We start from the raw sequence: 23,645 nt of genomic DNA, 5'->3' as shown, positions 1-23,645 counted from the left end.
GAATTTCACACTGACAGATGCAGACAAGGCCGAAAATTAAGTATTTTGACCATAATGGGTGTTTTTTGAATAGCAGAATATGACAGCAGTATATAACCCTTGAATCTTACATGTACAGATGCAGCAAGGGCTGTAAAATTTTGTATTTTGCCCAAAAAGGGTGTTTTTTTAAACCCAGAAAATTATAGCTGTATTTCTAGCTTCAATTGCACACTGACTAATGTGGCAGAGACCCCAGATGGAGGGTATTGCCAAAAACTGGTGTTTTTTAAAAGCCAGAAAATGATTGAAGTATTTCAAGCTTGTTTTTAACAATCACAGATGCAGCAAAGGCTGCAATATTAAGTATTTTGCCCAAAATGGGTGTTTTTTAAAACCCAGAAAATTATAGCTGTATTTTTAGCTTAAATTGCACACTGACAAATCCTGAAAAGGCACCAGATGTAGGATATTGCCAAAAAATTTAAACCCAGATTATTTTTGAAGTATTTCGAGCTTGGATTTCAATGTCACAAAAGCACATATGCAGTGCTGGTGCACTGAGCTTGCATAAAATGGCCGCCACCGCCGTCATACAGTCAGGTCCATAAATATTAGGACATTGACTATTCTATTCTAACATTTTTGGCTCTATACACCACCACAATGAATTTGAAATGAAACAAGCAAAATGTGATTTAACTGCACACTGTCAGCTTTAATCTGAGGGTATTTACATCCAAATCAGGTGAACGGTGTAGGAATTACAACAGTTTGCATATGTGCCTCCCACTTGTTCAGGAACCAAAAGTAATGGGACAATTGGCTCCCAGCTGTTCCATGGCCAGGTGTGTGTTATTCCTCCATTATCCCAATTACAATGAGCAGACAAAAGGTCCAGAGTTCATTCCAAGTGTGCTATTTGCATTTGGAATCTGTTGCTGTCAACTCTCAAGATGAGATCCAAAGAGCTGTCATTATCAGTCAAGCAAGCCATCATTAGGCTGAAAAAACAAAACAAATCCATCAGAGAGATAGCAAAAACATTAGGCGTGGCCAAAACAACTGTTTGGAACATTCTTAAAAAGAAGGAAAGCTCCGGTGAGCTCAGCAACACCAAACAACCCGGAAGACCACGGAAAACAACTGTGGTGGATGACTGAAGAACTCTTTCCCTTGTGAAGAAAACACCCGTCACAACAGTTGGCCAGATCAAGAAGACACTCTCCAGGAGGTAGGTGTGTGTGTGTCAAAGTCAACAATCAAGAGAAGACTTCACCAAAGTGAATACAGAGGGTTCACCACAAGATGTAAACCACTGGTGAGCCTCAAAAACAGCAAGGCCACAATAAAGTTTGCCAAACGACATCTAAAAAAGCCTTCACAGTTCTGGAACAGCATCCTATGGACAGATTAGACCAATATCAACTTGTACCAGAGTGATGGGAAGAGAAGAGTATGGAGAAGGAAAGGAACTGCTCATGATCCTAAGCATATCACCTCTTCAGTGAATTGGTTTTGGTAGTGTCATGGCGTGGGCATGTATGGCTGCCAGTGGAACTGGTTCTTTTGTATTTATTGATAATGTGACTGCTGACAAAAGCAGCAGGATGTATTCTGAAGTGTTTCGGGTAATATTATCTGCTCATATTCAGCCAAATGCAAATGCTCAGAACTCATTGGACGGCACTTCACAGTGCAGATAGACAATGACCCAGAGCATACTGCAAAAGCAACCAAAGAGTTTTTTAAGGGAAAGAAGTGGAATGTTATGCAATGGCCAGGTCAATCACCTGACCTGAATCTGATTGAGCATGCATTTCACTTGCTGAAGACAAAACTGAAGGGAAAATGCCCCAAGAACAAGCAGGAACTGTAGACAGTTACAATAGAGGCCTGGCAGAGCATCACCAGGGATGAAGCCCAGCATCTGGTGATGTCTATGCGTTCCAGACTTCAGGCTGTAATTGACTGCAAAGGATTTGCAACCAAGTATTAAAAAGTGAAAGTTTGATTTATGATTATTATTATGTCCCATTACTTTTGGCCCGTTGACAAATGAGAGGCACATATGCAAACTGTTGTAATTCCTACATCGTTCACCTGATTTGTATGTAAATACACTCACCATTGTGGTGGTGTATAGAGCCGAAAATGTTAGAATTGTGTCAATGTCCCAATATTTATGGACCTGACTGTAACTAACAGACGGATAAAAGTTCATTTTTTCTGTCACTGGGCTCAGGGCAGGGTAAAAAGATTGTGCACTGCACCCACACAACTAAATCTATGTAGATCGCTGAGTTAGCAAGCACTTCTGATTAAAGATTCGGTCCTATTCTCTCCCGCACACCAGCAGCATCCTATCCCTACACTAATCAGAACAGAGTGACGTGCGGCGCTACGTGACTCCAGCTTATATAGAGGCTGGGTCACATGCTGCACTGGCCAATCACAGCCATGCCATTAGTAGGCATGGCTGTGATGGCTTCTAAGTGCACAGAGTTAAATGCTTGTTGATTGGCTGCTTTGTAGCCTTTCAAAAAGCGCCAATAAATCGGCGAACATCGAACTCGAACTTTTACTGAAATGTTCGGGTTCGGGGTCCAAAAATCCTAAAGTTCGGTAGGAACCCAAACTTTACAGTTCGGGTTCGCTCAACCCTAGTCCTGAGCACGGTGGTCGAAATTTTCACCATGCAAGCAAGAATACAGCTGTATTCCCAAAGATTTAGCTCTTGTTAGTCCATTAATGCAGCACACTTCCACGTCTTCAGACAAATTTTAGTCACCACTTTCCAGTTGTCCTTGCTACAACTAGTAGAGAAGCCGCAGCACCGATTTCAGTTTGTTAGTTTTTACATATTGGAAATTTTTTCCACTGCCGTGCCACCTACCAAAACATCTTCTACGCCATCATCAAAATTGCATTCTGCTGTATGACATTTGTACTTATAGCCAGCTGTCCATTTTATTTATGTTTAGCGTTGTCTTCTATAAATGACTGTGGCCTTTCTTTGGCACATACTGTGTTCCCTGACCCCATGGACTTCTGGGCAGGCAGACTGGAACAGTAGCCCAAATTGGTCCAGTATTATTTCTCTGTTCTCTCTTGTCCAGCCTCCAGTGTCATCTGAGAGAGAGTTTTCAGCAGCAAAGGGGGCGTGGTGAGACCTAAAAGGACCAAGTTGTCCTCTTGCATTGTCCAAACACTTTTGTCAAAATGAATGAAGCAGGTGTCACGGACGTTCTCGCAACAGGTGGCAGGAGATCGGTGAGACTGGCAACACGTGGTTTGATCTGACCTGTTTTCCGTTTGGATCAAATGACGTCTGTGTTGTTTCAGGTGCTTGCCACACCTTCTTAACCCAGGTATGGCTATTATGGTAATTTCACCTTCTCTATTTATTGTTGTTTCCACCACTATGCTATACGGTTTATAGCTTCAGTTTGAGTTGTGGATAGCTGGTGTGTGGATCTCTCAGTTCCTGGAGCTGCCATAGCCACTTGAAGTTAAGTGTTTTCTTTCCCTTTTTTTTTGTTTTGTTGGGGGGGTATTTTGTTTGGGTTATTTTGTGTGTTGCATTTCCCTTTCATTTGGATTAAGGCCTGAGGGAGACTTCTGTTTGTCCTTCATTTAGGAGGAACAGGTTATCTCAGTCCTGACATTAGTACCAGGGTCCTATAGGGTGAGTGAGGACACTAGGTATTCCTATGTATTAACTCACCTACCTCTGTGGTCTGTTCATACTGGTAGTTAGTCAGGACTTTGATTAGGGCCTTACTAGGAGGTGTCCATCTCCTTTCCCTAGTTTCCTATTTCCTCCCCCCTTTCCCTCCTATGTTCGTTGTGGTGTTTCCCTCCCACACCCGAACGTGACAGCATGGATCTGGAAGGATTTTCGCACTCCTGTGGCTGAGGCCGATGAATAGATTTAGCATTGCTGATGGTGTCCCATCTTGCCACTGCTGCTGTCTGCCTGTCATCATGTTACCTGTCTACCATCATGTTCTCTACCATATAGCTGCTGCTCCTGCCATCATGCCACTCCTGCTGTTTGCCTTCCTACAATAATGTTCCATACTGTATGTCTACTAATGCCTTTGCTGCCATTATGCTATTGCAGCCACCATGACACCACCGCTATCTGCCTAACTGTCAACATGGTCCATACCATTTGACTACTGCTACTGCCATCGCTGAAGCTGTTACCCCTCGCTAATAATACTCTACTGCCACCACTATTAACACTACACAGTCACCACTGCTACAACAATTTCTCCTAAACATCCAATGTACTTTCTTTGTCTGTTCTATGCTATGCTGGTACTGCTGCAGCCACATGACACAATTACTGTACCCTTTCCACATCCACTCTGTACTCCTGCCGCTCCCAATTAAAAGGCAGAATTTGATTAGGCGCAATTAGAACCACTCACTCTATCTTTTGACAATTATCTCTTGTGCATGTATAAATACAGGCAAGCATTCTGCCCCCTCTAAGGCATAATCTTTGGACGTTTGGTCCTCCAACAATCCACATTTTTTCCCTATAACACCAAGTGTGTTTAAAAACCATCTTCCCCTAATAAGGGTCAATTTTTGGAAGCTTTATAACACAAAAAAGCACATGCCATAGCACAGTGTGTTTTAAAAAATGTTGTTAACGCCATCAAACCTGCCTTTACTTATAGCTATATATGTCAGTGTCACTCTGACATCATTTGCTAATACTGTCATTTTCTAATTTAGAAGATGCACCTCCAGAGTTTTACTTCATTTCTGACACAATTGGACCGACTGATGCCTGATTTTCCACCCAACCAAAGTAATTCTATCTGGATAGGGCCAAGAAGTTGCAACACTGCAGTGATAAAACGCATTGATACCTGAGGGAACTATATACAATAACTTAAAATTCTGAGTCCTGTCTCATTTTTGTGGCCAAAGCCACAGGACTCATCAGCACAATCTCACTGTCGATCAAACTCTAGACTTCTTTCTTGTATATTTTGTGTACCTCCCTGCAATTCAATATCCTGTTTACTTATGATCAGCTGTAATTAGAGATGAGTGAATCGAAGTTGACGAAGTGGATTTGATCCAAATTTCAGGAAGCTTTGTGGTAACAAATCAAATTTTTTCCTAAAATGGCTGCTGCACGTGTTAGGACATGGAGCAAGGAACTCTGGGAATGAGGGATCACCCACAATGCCATGCATGTAGCCAATCAGCAGCCAGTCAGCCCTGTGATGTCACAGCCCTATAAATAGACTCAGCCATCTTGGATTCAGCCATTTTCCAGTGTACTTAGTGCAGGAAGAGACATCGGCAGGTGCTAGGGACAGTGCTAGGAAATACGGAAGGACGGATCTGAAAGGGTGAACAGCCTGTCGGATCCGTCCTGCGCGCAAGTGTAAAAGTAGCCTTAACAGTACATCACTGAGCGGAAGGGGGTCAAGGGTATGTTTATCTAAGACGAAATACACCTAAATTAGAAGTATTTCAGGTACAGATTGCGACTTCGCCCAGCTCATGCTAGTTGTAAAATTGTGTGCGTGGCGAGGGTGGGGAAGGGGATGCGCTGTCAGGCCTGTCTCATTCACCATTTTCTATGCCTCACACACTCTCCCCCTGAAGAAGCTTATGCGAAACGTGCGTTGGGGCTCTGCTGGTTCATCATTCAGGTATTCACTTTATGGCTCCCTAATGGGCATTTCAGCATAATATATCCATGCACTTTGTTATATTTGCACTATGCACTTTATACCTTGTTGTGTATTGTATTGGATCCTGATTCTGTCCTGATAGCTTTGGTTAGCTATATGTATTTGACATCTTGTCTGGGCCAGGGGTCGAGTCGAGGGGGAACGCGTGGGAACGGCGTTCCTGCACTTTTTTCATGGCAGGAACGCCGTTCCCTTTCATCAGTGTGCGGCGGCGGCGGCAGGCAGTGTGCGGCGGGGCAGGCACTGAGATGAGCGCTTCCATTGTGGAAGCGCTCATCTCCATAGTGATCTGTTTGTATCGCCGTCCTCAGGACAGCGATACAAACAGAAGGCTGCGGAGGAGCAGGGCAGGGAGGTGTGTCCCTTTCCTGTTCCTCTGATAGGCTGCCGGCACTACTACGCCGGCAGCCTATCAGAGGCCGGCGTAGGCGGCGCGATGACGTCATCGCGCCGCGGCCTGAGCTGGAGTCAGGACACAGGCTGGAAGAGGCCTGCATCGCATCGCTCCAAAGAGGTAAGTATAAGTGTTCATTTTTTTAACTATATTGGCACATGATTTGGGGGGGGGGTGTCTGGAATTACTGGCACAGATTGGGGGGGGGTGTCTGGAATTACTGGCACAGATGGGGGGTGTCTGGAATTACTGGCACAGATTGGGGGGGTGTCTGGAATTACTGGCACAGATGGGGGGTGTGTCTGGAATTACTGGAACAGATTGGGGGGGTGTCTGGAATTACTCGCACAGATTGGGGGGTGTTTGGAATTACTGGCACAGATGGGGGGGTGTCTGGAATTACTGGCACAGATTGGGGGGGGGTCTGGAATTACTGGCACAGATGGGGGGTGTCTGGAATTACTGGCACAGATTGGGGGGGGTTGTCTGGAATTACTGGCACAGATGGGGGGGGTCTGGAATTACTGGCACAGATGGGGGGGGTCTGGAATTACTGGCACAGATTGGGGGGGTGTCTGGAATTACTGGCACAGATTGGGGGTGTGTGTCTGGAATTACTGGCACAGATGGGGGGGGGGGTGTCTGGAATTACTGGCACAGATGGGGGGTGTCTGGAATTACTGGCACAGATGGGGGTGTCTGGAATTACTGGCACAGATTGGGGGGGATGTCTGGAATTACTGGCACAGATTGGGGGGGGGATGTCTGGAATTACTGGCACAGATGGGGGGGTGTCTGGAATTACTGGCACAGATTGGGGGGGGTGTCTGGAATTACTGGCACAGATTGGGGGGGTGTCTGGAATTACTGGCACAGATTGGGGGGGTGTCTGGAATTACTGGCACAGATTGGGGGGGTGTCTGGTATTACTGGCACATGATTGGGGGGGCTGTAATTACTGGCACATGATTGGGGGGCTGTTATTACTGGCTGATGAGAGCCACTGGGGCTCTTATCTGAGGTCTGATTGGGGGTCATTCATATTGGGGTCTGAGCTGAGGTGTGATCTGAGGTCTTATTAACATTGGGGATCTTATTGGGGCTGTTAGCTGAGGTCTGATTAACATTGGGGGTCTGATTGGTGGTCTGACCTGAGGTGTAATGAAAAAATTATTTTTCTTATTGTGCCCACTTCCAGCCTGGAGCCCAGCTGCCCAAAGCACTGATCCGGAGCAGCTTGGAGAAAAAATTCCTCACAGTCCCACACTCCTTCTGCCCGGCCAAGCCTGTCAGCACCCCTGAGTCTTCAGAACTGTAAGTAAATTATATATAAGGGGAGTTTTTGTTTTGTTTTGATCACAATATGTACATTTGGCTCAGTCCGCAGCGACACAAATTACAGCATGCTAGATTTTCAGCTTTTTTTTTTTTTTTTCGCTACACATAGCTTTCAAAAGCCCATTCACATGTATTGTATTTTAAAGGGGTTTTCCCATTTCAGACAATGGGGGCATATCGCTAGGATATGCCCCCATTGTCTGATAGGTGCGGGTCCCTATATATATTTGTTTATTTCATGTTAATTATGCAGTTGTTTGTGTAAACTGGCACATTACAATAAATGTTGCACTGAATTTTCAGCGAAATATATATTTTTTTTTGGGGGGGGGGGGGGTTTGCAGTGGATCTTGGGTGAGTTCCCACACTTTTTTTCCCAGGACTTGACCCCTGGTCTGGGCCATATATACATTTTATGATATTTATATCATCTCTTTAGCCTTGATACGTTTAGTGATTTAGCGGTGTACCATATCATTCTGAGTGCTCTCTATCCACCATTACATTATTTTTTATTTGTATTTTAATGTATTCCGTCTCGTGTTGAGACTATAATAAAGCTTACATTCATTACCATTTGTGCTAGCCTCGTTTTCTTTTTTGGTGTCTTACCTTTCATTTTCTATGCCTGTTGTACATTTAGAACTGACACTGAATGAGCTGAAGTTATGGAGAGGACTGTGCCTATTCATAACTCTGCCGGATCCATTGCCAGCTATGGGGCTTTATTAAGACTGGCGTCTAAAATGCTGGCCTTAATAAATGTGCCTCTCAGGCCTCTTGCACATGACCTTATGTCTTTTTCAGCATTTTGCAGTCTGCAAAAAACGGATCTGCAAAAAATATGGATGACATCCGTGTGCATTCCATTTTTTACTGAATATTTGGCCCCTAATAGAACAGTACTATCCTTGTCCGTTATGCGGACAATAATAGGACATGTTCTATGTTTGAACAGAAATACGGAAACAGAAGGCATACGGAGTACCTTCCTTTCTTTTTGCGGATAAATTTAAATGAATGGTTCTGTATACGGAACGCAAAAAAAGGAACGTAAACTGGGCAAAAAAAAATTTGTGTGCAAGAGGCTTCAATGTGTATTTCTGCAACAGAAATCCAAGGTTGTACTTTCAGATTGTTGTTGTCGATTTGCTGTGGATACAACTTTTCATGAAGATCCGCCCCATTGTCCCTCACTGGGATATTTGGTTTCGGAAAGACATACAGTACTTAACACTTCACGGCTACATTAATCATTAAAGAGGACCTTTCACCTTGAAAAACATTGTGAACGAAGTATCCTGACATATAGAGCGGCGCCCGGGGATCTCGCTGCACTTACTATTATCCCTGGGCGCCGCTCCGTTCTCCCGTTATGTCCTCCAGTATCTTTGCTCACTAAGTTATAGTAGGCGGAGTCTGCCCTTGTCCTGCTGGGCGTTTCCTCCTCCTAGGCACACAGCTGTGTTTTCATGTCAGCAAATCGCGAATTAGCAAAATATGGATACCAGACGGGGGCATGCCACAATTATTTGTTATTATTTTTTTTACTCCTGCCGAAATGTCCTATCCTTGTTTGCAAAACATCCTTACGCTGGGTTCAGACCTGAGCGTTCGGAAACGAGCGCTCTGTATGCGCGATTGTACGGGCGTTTACAATCACGCATACAGAGATTGGCGTTCACACAATTTCTATGTGCGGGAACGTGCGACAAACGCCCCAAAAAAAGCTCAAGCACTTGTTTGAGCGTTGGGCGTTTTACAGCGCGATCGTACGCGCTGTAAAACGCCCAGGTGAGAACCATTCCCATAGGGAATCATTGGTTCTTGCCTGTTGTGCGTTTTACAGCGCGTAGGAACGCGCTGTAAAACGCTCAGGTGTGAACCCAGCGTTATGGCTGTGGACAGCACACAGGTGTGCTGCCCACATCTTTTGTGGCACCATTGAGATAAATGGGTCCGCATCCGATCTGCATCTTTTGCAGTGTGCATGAGCCTTAAGTGTAATAATATTTGGACAAAGTAGAGGACACTTTTCTATACCATCATGGTATGCATCAATTTACTTTAGACTGGCATATTGACAAACATGGATTCCAAGCATTTAATAATGTGATGGATTTTTTTCTGATATATCACCCTATTTTGAAGACAGATTCTTTCAGATTAGATCATCTTCTAAGATGCAGAGCACTAAAATAAGTCAATATTCACTGTCTACCCAGTGTTGCTTCTTCACTTTGTACTTTCAATGCTCAATATATCCAGTGCAGAAAAAAACCTGTAATCTAGATGATGCTGAATGTAATAAAATGCAATAAAACAAAATGGGGAACAACATAATAAATGCATATAATGTGCTACACACATAACACTGCAATTACTTACCTGTTACACATGAACCTTCAGACACCACCAGTATTTCACTTTGCTGTTTGCAGGCAGCTCCTCTTAAGTAGCATTCATTTGGGTACGTGACTCCATTTGAGCCACACACTGGGATGTAATCATGCTGACACTGAAGGAAACAAGAAAGGGTTCTTTACTATTTTGCATCCTTCCCCATCATTGTGCAGATGTATGTGTGCGTGTTATGTGTGCATATCTGTGCATATATTGTCTCATTTACCGAAAACCGTTATGTGCCTTCACTATATATGACCATATCTGTGCTAAACCAGCAGTTCTAGATGCATAGTTGGTCTACGGGGAAAGCAGAAGAAACTATTTGCATATCGCAGTCATCAGTTTTTTTGTTTGTTTTTTAAACAAGAATGACATCCTTATTTTTTTCAGTTTTTCAAAGCAATGCGATTTCACAGTAGAGACTTATAGGAACCTTGTATCTTAAAGTTTTTATTGCTGTCAATTGTTTACAGCAGAAGATTTTCGGAGTCGTGTTCATTGTATTTATTCCTAAATCTCAACAAGATTCTATTTTCCAAAAAGAGAGGTTGATTCGTTCCTCATTTACATTTTAGGACAATTTTTAGAGGATAAACTGATTATTACAATGAGGATCAATACTTCTGAATGTTTTTACTGCAATGTCTGGAATTCTATTCTGAAAGAGGCAATGAGGTGGGTTCTAGTCTATATTTAATACCTATGCAACTTTATCATATACTTGCTGACTTCCTTAAGCTATAATGAAACCTTCTTCTATACTTAGGGATTTATTAGGATGGCTGTTACATATGCCAGTCTTAGGCCTCATTCACACAGTCAGTGTTCGGTCAGTGATTTCCATCAGTGATTTTGAGCCAAAACCAGGTGCAGCTCTAAACACAGAACAGGTGCAGATCTTTCCTTTATACCTTATCTCTGTGGAGGCTCCAATCCAGGTTTTGGCTCACAATCACTGATGGAAATCACTGACTGAACACTGACGTGTGAATGAGGCTTTATAGTGAAGCATGCCAGTTAAGATAAGTAAGCCTCTTCCCTGCCCCACAAACAGTAATCTACACCAGCTGGCTTCGTTTTCCGTGTCTCCCCCTTTACTTCCATAGTCGGCACAGTCTTTAGAAAAGGAATGAGACCAGTGGAAACAAGCTGCAAATGTTTATGCAAGTTAGGCTAGAGGTACATTGCGACTTTTTGTAGCGCGACTCATTGATTTTAACTATTGAATGACAGTTGCATTCATTTGGACTGCAGCTGTGGTTCAATAGATAAATTCAAACGGGTTACAAACACGTGCAGTGTAGCCCTAGCCTAAGGGCTGTTTCACACGAGCGGATGCCGTGCGTGACATCCGCTGCGTGAATGACAGCCAAGACCCGATGCGAATGCAGAGGCATGGAGCAGTAACATGACTGATAATGCTCCATGCCTCTCTGTGATCTCTTTACTACGAAATCACAGTGACAACTTTATCTCATTGTGTTTTTGTAGTAAAGAGATCACAGAGAGGCACGGCGCATTATCTATATTAATGCTCCGTGCCTCTGCCGTCTGCATCGGGTCTTGGCTGTCGTTCACGCAGCGGATGTCACGCACGGCATCCGCTCGTGTGAAACAGCCCTAAGGCCCCTTTCACACGGGCATTGCGAGAAAATGTGCGGGTGCATTGCGGGAAGGTCCTTGTTACTGCACAAAGCTCAGATGAAGACAGAAGGAGATGCCGGGCTACGCGAGCAAGTGGATTAAAGTGAGTTAATTTTTACTTTTATTTTTTTTAACCCAGCGCAATTTTACTATGCATTCTGTATTCAGAATGCTATTATTTCCCCTTATAACCATGTTATATGTTAAAATAATAATGATCGGGTCTCCATCACGATCGTCTCCTAGCAACCGTGAGTGAAAATCGCACCGCATCCGCACTTGCTTGCGGATGCTTGCGATTTTCTTGCAACCCCATTCACTTCTATGGGGCCTGCGTTGCGTGGATTATCGCACCGCAACGCACAAAGAGGAGCATGCTGCAATTTTCACGCAACACATAAGTGATGCGTGAAAATCACCGCTCATGTGAACAGCCCCATAGAAATTAATGGGTCGGTATTCAGTGCGGGTGCAATGCGTTTACCTCACGCATCGCATTCGCGCGGAATACTCACCCGTGTGAAAGGGGCCTTAGACTCGCACAAAATAGGCTACAATAACTTTTGATGCACAAGGTGCATTCCTATATGCCGACTTTTTCTGGCATTAACACTTTATAAACAGCAGTGAATGTAGTTGCAACTGGTGTCTTAACACTGCCCTCACCAGTTTCAAAAAAAACGGAGTGGCAAGGGCAGAGTGTGGGCAGGGCTATCAGCCCAGACACATTCATCATTTATGACAATTAGGCCCCTTTCACACGGGCGAGACTTCCGCGCGCGTGCAATGCGTGAGGTGAATGCGTGCATCCGAACCGATTCATTTCTATGGGGCTGTGCACATGAGCGGTGATTTTCCCGCATCACTTGTGCGTTCCGTGAAAATCACAGAATGCTCCTCTTTGTGCATTTCCCACGCAAAGCAAGCCCTACAGAAGTGAATGGGGCTGCATGAAAATCGCAAGCATCCGCAAGCAAGTGCGGATGCGGAGATCCGATCATTATTATTTTCCCTTATAACATGGTTATAAGGGAAAATAATAGCATTCTGAATACAGAATAAATAGTACAATAGGGCTGGAGGGGTTAAAAAAATAAAATTAACTCACTTTAATCCACTTGTTCGCACAGCCCGGCTTCTCTTCTGTCTTCATCTGTGAGGAATAGGACCTTTGATGACGTCACTGCGCTCATCACATGGTCCATCACATGATCTTTTACCATGTAGATGGATCAGGTGACGGACCATGTGATGACCACAGTGACGTCACCACAGATCCTTTTCCTACACACAGCAAAGATAAAGAAAGAAGAGAAGCCGGGCTGCGCGAACAAGTGGATTAAGGTGAGTTAAATTATTATTATTTTTTTAACCCCTCCAGCCCCATTTGCGGAGCACGGCCCCAAACTTATGGGTTTCGGCCCCGAACTTCCAGTCCGCAGCTCTGCAAAAGATAGAACATGTCCTATTCTTGTCCGCAGCTGCGGACAAGAATAGGCATTTCTATAGCAGGTGCCGGCCGGGTGTGTTGCGGATCCACAATTTGCGGGTCCACAACACACCACGGACGTGTGAATGGACCCTAACACATGACTATATCCTGCTAGCCTTAGAAGCAGCTGACATTGTATGCTATTATTTATCCTACAATCTACAAGGACACCCAAATCCTTCTCTACAAGTGACTCTTCCTGTGTTACATCCCCTAGGATATACTGTATTATGTTGCACCTAGATTATTACTACCAAGATGCATAATTTTACTTTCATCCACATTGACCCTCATTTGCTAAGTTGATGCCCAATCAATCAGTGTTCAAGTCAGCTTGTAGTTTATAGACATCTTCCATAGACTGCACAGTACTACATAGCTTAGTTTAATCTGCAAAAATAGAAATGGTGCTATTAATCCCATCCTCAATATCATTAATAAATAAATTAAATAATAGAGGACCCAGCACTGAACCTTCGGGTACACCACTTATAACCCAGTACCATTCTAAATAAGAATCATTGACCAACTTTCTGGATACATTCCTTCAGCCATTTTTTCAATCCAATTACAGACTATACTTTTGTAAGCCTATAGACCTTATTTTACCTATTAAACATCTGAGGGACAGTATCAAAAGCCTTTGCAAAATGCAAGACCACTACATCCACAGCTGCCCCTCTGTCCAGGCTTCTTCTCACTTCCTCATAAAAACAAATCAGGTTAGTTTGGCAACATCTGTCCTTGGTAAACCCATGTTGGTTATCACTTATAATATTATTAACAGTCACATACTCCTGTATATAGTCCCTTAAGGCCCCTTGCAGACAAGCGTGTCTGGATTAGGTCCTGATGCATTGAGTCTGCGATCAGGGAAAATCGTGCGAATAGGTACGCAATTGCAGTCAGTTTTGACAGAGATTGCATTTCGATGTTCAGTTTTTATTGCGCGGGTGCAATGCATTTTGCACGCGTGTGATTAAAAACTGACTGTGGTACACCAACCCAAACCTGGACTTATAAGTCCGGGTTTGGGTTAGGTGTTCTGTATATTTTATTATTTTCCATTATAACATGGTTATAAGGGAAAATAATAGCATTCTTAATACAGAATGCTTACTAAAATGTGGCTTTAGAGTTTAAGAAATAAAAAATATTAACTTACCTCATCCTATTCGCACAACTGCCATTTTCTTATTTCTTCTTCTTTAAGGACCTGCCAAAGGACCTTTGACGTAATCGCACTCACCACGTGGTTAGCGTGGTGACGTCAGCACAGGTCCTGCTGAATGAAAGGTCATAGATCCTTTTGCAGGTCCTAAAGAAGAAGATAAAGCCAGCTGCGCGAACAACAGGAGTACTCGGAGAAACATGTCGGGGGGCAGCGTGGATCTCATGTTTTAATACAGCACAGTCTCTAGCAAAATATAAGTAAAGGACAATAGCTACATTGTATCTCCAGTAATACTGGCAGCACGCAGCCAGGAAGGCAACAGTATATTCCTTGTTAGGAGACACCAACAGGGGAAGATAACCACTACCCACAATTGCAGAGACGGACTGGCAATTTTAAAAGCATCCTTAATTAATTATTAGACATGTAACTGATTAAAGGTTAAGTTTTAGGATAAGGAGGTGCTTTTTAAATATGGGCACCACATAGGCCGTGCACCAGCCACTTGGCACTGTACTAGTCCCTTGAGAATCTCTAAGTTTTTTAACCCTTTCATGACTGAGCCCAAAAAGGCCTGAATGTCCAGGCACCTTTTTGTCATTTTGTGCACATAGTGGTTTAGTGACCGTAGCTTTTTTTATTTGTTTGATTACAAAAATAATTTTTGCTATTTATTTTTTACTTGACACTAGAATTTTTTTAGAGTTTTTTTTTTCTTTTAGGTTAAATTTGGAGGAAAAACGCTAATTATTATAAAAAAGTAATTGTTTTAATTATAGCTGACACAAAATTGACACAAAAATTTATTATTGCAATGGGTTACCTATTTTGTGACAATCATTTTCATATATAACACGTATAGGTTTGAGAGAATGGGACGACTATAGTGACTGTTTCTGCCCTGTGGGGGCATGACACACAGGAAGAGCTTATCAGGGTCTCCTTAGACCCTGCAGCTCTGCTCCTGCTCCAGACACCGCACTGCTGCTTCCTGCTCCCTCCATGATGCGCTCAGGTACCGCTCTCCTGCCGGCACAGGAGAAGACAGAAGTGGTAATAAACCACTCCTGTCTTCTCCTCAGGGTCCTTGTCTATCAGCCGGGACCCGACCTGCCCCTGCTAGATTGCAGAAGCTTTAATCCCAGCGCTGGGATTAAAGCACTGCCAGCACGTGTATATACGTGCTAGCTGCACGGGGCATGTGCAGATAGCACGTATATAGCCATATGGCCGTCGTGCAGAAGGAAAAAATAACTGAACCTTTTAGATGGCGCTGTCAGCAGGGATCGGATAACAGGTAGATATTGGTAAATTAATGCTTTTTATTTTCAGTCTACGCGTTTCAGGGGCGGAGAGCCCCCTTCATCAGGACAATATACATATGCTGTATATTGTCCTGATGAAGGGGGCTCTCCGCCCCTGAAACGCGTAGACTGAAAATAAAAAGCATTAATTTACCAATATCTACCTGTTATCCGATCCCTGCTGACAGCGCCATCTAAAAGGTTCAGTTATTTTTTCCTTCTGCACGGATATTTCTACCCGACGAACGCTTTCACAAGCACGGGCTGGAACCTAGGCAGCAGCGCAGGCACCCCGTATGCCGATCGGGCAAATCGGCACAAGCTTCTAATGGTGTTGTGACTTCTCACAACACAATCCGGTAAGAGTTTTTATATATATCTCCTATCAATCCACTGTATAACACTACACATGAGGCGCTGCCTCCTGTCTCTCTTTTATCTTCATATGGCCGTCGGGAAGAGGTTAAGAGCTCTTGGGTGTAATCCATCTGGATCTGGATTCTTGTTCATTTACCTTATTAAGCTTAGCTTGGACCATATCTACAGCCTTGGCACCACCAATATCAGCTCATTTTTCTTCTTTTGTATATACAGAGCTAAAAACACATTTAGTATCTCTGCCTTTTCCTTCTCTTCAGTGACCCCCCCCCCCCCCTCCTCTTTACTATTTGGGGGATCTACCTGCTCTGACCTTGGTTTTTGTAGCATTCATACATTTAAATAATTTTTTGAGATTTGTTTTTCTTTATTTCGCCACTGGCTGTTCATTTTGTATTTTTGCAGATGTTATCTCTTTTATTATAGACGTTATTAAGCCCTTTGTATAATAAAAAGGCTGCAACTGACCTCTCAGATTTGTATCCTTTTAATTGACCTTTTTTTTAAATGTAGTGCCTTTTTTTTGTATTTTATTTGGATTAGCAAAAATCAAAATATACAACAGATGAAATAAAATAAAAATGTTCTTTTCAATTTCAGACACAAACATATAATTACATTTATTGTATGCAATATTGATTCAGCACAATTACAATGTATGTAAATCAAATATATAATAAAAAGCATGAATAAAAAAGAAAGCCCAATTGAGCAACTTATTGAATATTTTTTGTATATAGAAAGCATCTCTCAAATAGAGAGTATTAGAAATACAGTATGTGATAGGAGTAAAACGTGGAGCTCCCTACTCAGCTACACGGTCACGAATAAACCGTCAGTTGAAATCAGAGATGATCAGGGTTATAAAAATAGAGGAAGGATCTCTGTCATCCCCAAACTTTATGCGACCGCATGGGTCTTATCAGCAATTTTGGTTTGTCATAATCATAAAAAAAAGCTCAAACTATTTTTAATTAAACAGAAGGGGAAACGAAAAATAGGTAGAGGGGAGGAAGGAAGAGAACAGAACAGAACAGGGAGAAAAGAAACTTTGTCACGCTCGTGGTCATGTTATCGACCTTAATAAAGGTACTCTTTGTACTTTGCTAAATTCTTGGATTGAGTGAATTTCATTAGAAGTGGCATAGTCATTCCATCTTTTCCAGACTTTAAGGTAGGAGTTGTATTTGCCTTGTATGGACCATTTTAGTTTCTCAAAGCTGTTTATTTGACATACCTCGGTGAACCATTCCTGTATTGCTGGAATTTACAACTTGATTTTAATTCCAGCAATACATTTAGTGCCCTTTTACTTTAGCTGTAAGTCATTTTTGCCATTTATACTTGTTACCTACAGGAATACATTTTACAGTGTAATTTCCCAAAGTGAAATTCAAGGGGTATTACCTCTAGAACCCATACCTACATCAAGAACAGATCCCTGAAAGTTGTGGAGGGTGCACTGCACATGTGCAGCCGCCCTTTATTTGTTTCTATGGGACCGCCAAAAATAGCTGAACGCTGTCTCGGCTATTTCAGTCGGTCTCATTGAAATGAATGGGAGTGGTGGCCACGCAAGCGAGGTGGACTCCCATTCACTTCTATGGGGAGAGTGCTTGGCGGTCCTCCAGCCACCGCCTTCCCCACTACGTTCTCGGTGTATGTGGGACCTGCACCTATCAGACAACGGGGGTATATCCTAGCGATTTGCCCCCATTGTCTTAGATGGGAATACCCCTTTAAAGCTCTCCCATTTATCGTTTGTACTATTGCGTGACACTGGATAATCCCAGTCTATGCCCTGAAATTCTCCCCTTAACCCAGGGAAATTGTCCTTTTTAAAATTCAATGTTTTTGCTCTCCTGGCCAGTGTTCGCTTTTTATATAATTATATTGTGCTCACTATTACCTACTGTTTCATGAACTGTAATACTTCCCAAAAACTGCAGTATTTGAAATTACCATATCTAACAGAGTATCATCTACAAATTGGCTCATAAAGTGGTTCTGCAGCAAGTTGAAGATTTTTTTCCCCTTTGCAGTTGAGGCAGAACCAATGACCCCAGTCAATATCTGGGAAGTGTTTTTTTTTATATTTAAATATTTTATTGTTATGATGCAAAAATTTATATCCATATTACATTTGTAATATTATAAAATCCATAAGTCCGTCAATTCTAATTTATGAACATGAATGACAATAATTTCATACAAATGTCCAGAATTATATGAACCTTAAAAATCAAGTGGAGATCTCTTGCTGGAAAGAATAACAGGATCCGCCCGACATCCTAAGCTTAATAAAGCGGATGGGCAACGCATCTCATTTAAATTCTTTACGTTGTTTAATGCCGGAGGTTCCTGCCATCCTCCAGCATTCCTAGAGATACTCCAATACTCCAGTATGACTTCATATTCTACTCCGGTGCAGTACACATAGAAGAGACCAGACTCATAGGATCTTCACCAACCCCCCCCCCCCCCCCCCCCCCCCCACCTTGCAGGAGAAAAATGTGTGCAAAATATTAAATTGTACGACAATGTGATTGAAATTATGTGAAACAAACTTTAAACTTTCCCCTATGTTCTCCCAGTTTGGAGAGCCCACCTCTGAAAGTAGAGAGGACCAGGCTCTCCTGGAGAGAGAACATCCGAAAAAAAATTATTCATTAAGTGCCTGTAGCAATGTGATACTTTAATTCTCATGTCGGTTTTCTTACAAATTAAATTGTGTAAAAATACAGGAGTATCAATAAAAAAGTGACTATTCGAAGTGCAAGATAGTGCTGACCTCAGTTGAAAATATGCATACCAAGTCACCTCACCTAAATTTGCCCTTTGCTTTACTTCCGTGAGGGGCAATATTTGCCCATCACTGACCACTTGTTGTAGGTACTGAACATTTTTGGTCCTCCAATACTGGCAGCAATTTAAATCATTTAAATTAAGGAGCTTTGAGTTGTGCCATAATGGGGTGCAGATGAGTGATGCCTTAACTCCGCACCAACTCCTTATGGCCAGCCAAGTCCTCGTAGCCATTCTGCAGAACAGTGTGTACCCACTCAGTGTATTTGATAGATAATCAGACTCCAGTACAGTAAAGAAATCCGAGAATCCTGAGTCTTTCACCACTCTGCTGCAGAAAGGACTGTTTTCCCAGTCATTAAAAAGACATAGTTGGGAGGCCATAAAGTAGCCCCTAAAATAGGGGAGGTTAAGACCTCCCCGATTGTAGGGCATAGAAAAATAGAGTGCCTTCAGTCTCACGCGCTTCCTCCCCCATATTAAATCATTGAGCATCCGCTCTATCAATCTAAAGTACTTATCTGCGATCCATACAGGCGAGTTGCGCAGAACGTAGAGAACCTGGGGCAGCACTACCATTTTTATTAATGAAATTCTGTCCGCTCTAGAAAGCAGAATTTTTTGCCATATCTTAATTTTAGCCCTCAATTTCATCAACAGAGGAATCAGATTTAGTTGTAAATATTCCTGCGGTTTGGCAGAGACTGTTATCCCCAGGTACTTTATTGAATCAGAGATCGTTAACTGGTTGTCCCATTCACCACGCAACTTGTCTATTGGAAGGAGAACGGTCTTATCCCAGTTGATCTCCAAGCCAGAAGGATCGGAGAAGAGACCAACCAGGTCCATTATACGAGGGAGAGTGGTGTCTGTTTGATGAATGAAAACCAGGATATCATCTGCGTAAAGTGAAACACGATCATACTTCCCCTTTATGCCAAAACCCGCCACCTTTGGGTCCTGCCTTATGCTAGTCGCTAAAGGTTCAATGTAAATATTGAATAACAGGGGGGAGAGGGGACAGCCTTGGCGGGTGCCTCTTCCTAAGATGAAGCTCTCTGTCGTCGTGCCATTAATCCTAATCCTTGCAGCTGGGGAGTTGTATAGCAACTGAATCATTGCCATAAATTTTGGGCCAAAGCCCATTTTTTTCATTACCTCCCAGAGAAAAGTCCACTCCACCCTGTTGAAGGCTTTGGTAGCGTCCAACGACAGGATGGAGCGAGCGCCACCTCCCGGGGACTGAATATTCATAAATAATCTGTGCAAGTTATGCTGAGTACCCCTCAGGGGTGTATCTATCACAAGGCAAACAAGGCATTTGCCTAGGGCAGCACTTGAAAAGGGGGCGGCAAAATGCCTTGTTTGCTTAGTGATAGTTACACAATATGCTAAATATTTTTTTTGCCCCTTGTCCGATCCTTCATTATGCGAGCGGCATCGCCGGCGCTGCATAGTGAAGGAGTTGAAAAACTTACTTCCTCCCCCTCCTGACTTCCTCCCGACCTCCCCTGCCTTTTGCGTCCTCACGTTGCCGTCGTGACGTCACACGGAGGTGGAGTCACGGGCCGGCAACGCTAGGGTGAGCCTTATCTCCTCCAAGTGCAGAGCGGATCCTGCACACGGTCACCGTGAAAACTGAGGCCAGGCCCCGGCCACCAATGCACTGAACCCTGAGCCTGCTGTCTTCAAAAACTGTAAGTACTTAAATTACAGTAATTCCCAAAAAATCTATTACTTAGTTGTTTTATGGGGTAAGGGGGTTGGGACCCGTTGGGTGGTTAGAGGGGGTAGAATTAGGGAGGGATTAATACTGTACTAACTCTAGCTGCACATTGTTTTTTAACAAGGAAGGGGTGGGTCACATTTATATTAGGGGGGTGCCCGAGTTTAGTCTCGCCTAGGGCAGCACAAAACCAAGATACACCACTGGTACCCCTTTTTGGCATAAAGCCATTTTGATCTGGGTGGATAATGGTGGATATAACCCGCGAGAGCCTCCTAGCCATAACTTTTGATGGTATCTTAGCGTCAATATTTAATAAGGAGATTGGTCTATAGGAGCTCAATTCTGCCGGGTCTTTAACCTTTTTTAAAATTAAAACAATGAGAGCCTCCATCATGGAATTTGGTAATCCCCCTCCCTGTATTGCTTGGGAGAAAACCTCTAACAACTGAGGGAGAATCACATCGCTATACTTACGGTAAACCTCATATGGCAGGCCATCCAGTCCTGGCGATGAGTTCCCCGAGATGGACCCGAGGGCCTCCTGCAGCTCCGAGAGAGACAATTCCTCTTCCAGATATTCTATTTGAGCTTCATTTAAGGTACAGAGTGGAATTTTCTCCAAGAACCGCATCGCCAGTTCAGATGACAAACCAGAAGAGGATTTATATGTCTGTGCAAAGTAATGCAAAAAAGTGTTCCTGATTCCTTCTGAATCTGTTATAGTTTCCCCCTCTGTGTTCCGGATCGAAATAATAGATTGATTTTTCTTATCTTGTTGTGAGATTATTCTAGTTAAAAGCTTACCCGGTCGTCCAGACTCGGAAAAATAATTAAGCCCCTTAAAGAATACCCTGTGATTTGCCTTCTCTGTTACATAATTCTCCAAGAAGCAGCTAGCCTTCTGCATCTCTTCCCTGTTGTACTCAGTAGGTTGCCTGGTGAATCGCTCAGTTGCAGATGCCGCAATCTTAGACAATTCCTCCTCCTTCCTTTTAAATGTTCTCTTTGCTGCAGCAATCTCGCTTATGAAAACCCCCCTCGGGTATGCTTTCAAAGTGTCCCATACCATGTTGATGTTTGCAGAGGGTAGATTCACCTCCCAAAAGGAAGAAATCAGCAATTTGATGGACTGGAGATTATCCATAATAGTGAGCCAGTGGGGATTCAATTTAAATCCTAGCCCCCTAATGTCCTTGTTCTCCCCGGTGCAAATCTCAATCAATACGGGTGAGTGGTCCGAAACTGTTCTTACTCCTTATCGGATCTTGCGGATATTACTCAAGTTGCTCTCATTAGTAAATGCTAGATCAATCCTAGACATTGCTCTGCCACCCCTGCTAACGCAGGAATATACTCTCTTTCCTCCGCCAAGATGTTCCCATATATCCACCACCCCTACCTCCAAACAGAACTGGGGCAGCGGGGAATTACAAGAATTCCTCCGCCTTTCTGCATCTGATGTAAATCTATCTCTGTTAGGGTCCATGACCGCGTTAAAGTCTCCCATCAAGATCAACCGACATTCTGGTCTCTTTTCAGAAAAAAGCATTAACTGGGTCAGTGGGTACATTGAAAATGGCGGGGGTATATAAAAAAAAAGCGAGGATATAGCTGCAGCCATACAGCTCACCATGAAGGAAAATGAATCTGTCCTGATCATCTATATGGGATTTTATAAGCGTGAAGTCTATGGAATTATGGAAGAGAACTGAAACGCCCCTAGAGGAGCCACTGAAGGTAGAGTGGTAAGATTGAGAATACCATCCCGTTGTCAGGCGGGACACAGTTTCTTTAGTTAGATGAGTTTCTACTATGCAGATGATTGCTGGAAGGTATCTTTTTAATGCATCCATAATCGCCTGTCTTTTTACCTTTTCCCCAAGCCCTCTGACATTCCAAGATACCATTCTAATGGACATCAATTACAACCATAGAAGGAGAAAAAAAAAAGAAACCCCGTGCCTGCAAGGTGGGTTCCCACCCCCCCCCCCTTCCCTCCCACCCCCCCCCTTCCCTCCCACCCCCCCCCTTCTCTCCCACCCCCCCTTCTCTCCCACCCCCCCTTCTCCATTGATTCGCCCGGTCTACTCAGCGAACCTCTAACCTCCGGCCGTTCTCCCCCATTCTAGCCCCGCCCCCCATCCGTCCCTTCAATCATAAAAGTACGCAATATCAGATGCCCTTTTGATCCATCCAATCTAACACTTGTTGTGGTGTCTCAAAGAAAAGGGGAGTCCCATTGTGAATCACTCTTAGTTTCGCTGGATACTGTAAAGAGTATTTCATCTCCTTGGATGCCAGGCGTTTCTTTATCTCTATGAAATTTCTTCTTTTTTCCTGAGTCTGCCGCGCAAAATCAGGGAAGAAGAGCAGTTTAGTGCCCTGATATTCGATGGGTGTACATTCTTTTGCTCTTCTCAATATTATGTCTCTGTCAACGGACAGTAATAATTTCATTAAAATTGCGCGAGGCGGCCTCCCTGGAATGGGTTTCCCTCCTGGGATTCGGTGCGCTCTTTCTATTTCAAACACAGAGGAGAAGTTATCGCTGCCTAGGCTGTGCATAACCACATCTTTAAGTTGTTTCTCTAAGTGTCGACCTTCAACTCCTTCTGGGAAGCCAATTATTCGGACATTGTTTCGCCTTGACCTATTTTCAAGGTCCTCTTACTTATTTTGGAGTGCTTGATTTTCTGAGGCGAGAAGCATAGTTTTAGATTTTAGCATGTCCATATCAGTTTGCAGAGAGACAACAGTTTTTTCCATATTGAAGACTCGATCGCGTATCTTAACCAGGTCTTCTCTTATTAGAGAGATGTCACTCTGCATTGACCCCAATTGAGTGGACATCCCTTGCACTAAAATGCCGTTGTTTTCCACGGCGCCAAGGATTTTATCCAAGAGAGATGGATCATATTCAGTTTGTGTTTGTGCAAAGAGGCCTTCCTCCCCTACCTCCTGGTCTGCGTCCTCTAATCCGTCCTGAGAATGTTCGTCAATATCTGGGAAGTTAAAATCTCCTATAACCACTGTTACAGCCTGTGCAGCAAGCTATATTTGGTTATACAGTTGAATTTCTATCTCCTTTGTGATGTTAACCCCTTAGTGCTATTTGACGTGTATACTCGTCATGAAGCACTGCTATTTGGCGCTCCATGACGAGTATACACGCCATGGCATTAAACTGTCACCAAGAGGGCACGAGGTCCGCTTTGCTGAGGGAAGTAGCAAAAATAATATTTTCCTGGGCAGAAGAAAACACTCTCTCCTTAA

General features: G+C 43.4%; 1 protein-coding gene across 1 annotated transcript in view; it reads right to left on the bottom strand.

Annotated features, from left to right (window-relative positions):
• Nucleotides 1–23,645, bottom strand: part of TMEFF2 (transmembrane protein with EGF like and two follistatin like domains 2) — a 1,197,396-nt gene that overhangs the window by 1,055,358 nt on the left and 118,393 nt on the right. The window contains exon 3 of the mRNA XM_044303870.1: nucleotides 9,829–9,958. Within this exon, the coding sequence (XP_044159805.1) occupies nucleotides 9,829–9,958 (130 nt within the window). The remainder of the gene's footprint in view (nucleotides 1–9,828; nucleotides 9,959–23,645) is intronic.

This window comes from Bufo gargarizans, chromosome 8 (genome assembly GCF_014858855.1).
Source record: "Bufo gargarizans isolate SCDJY-AF-19 chromosome 8, ASM1485885v1, whole genome shotgun sequence".
NCBI lineage: Eukaryota > Metazoa > Chordata > Amphibia > Anura > Bufonidae > Bufo > Bufo gargarizans.
The sequence above is the reverse complement of the archived record's forward strand: the minus strand, read 5'-3'. Positions and strand labels throughout refer to the sequence as shown.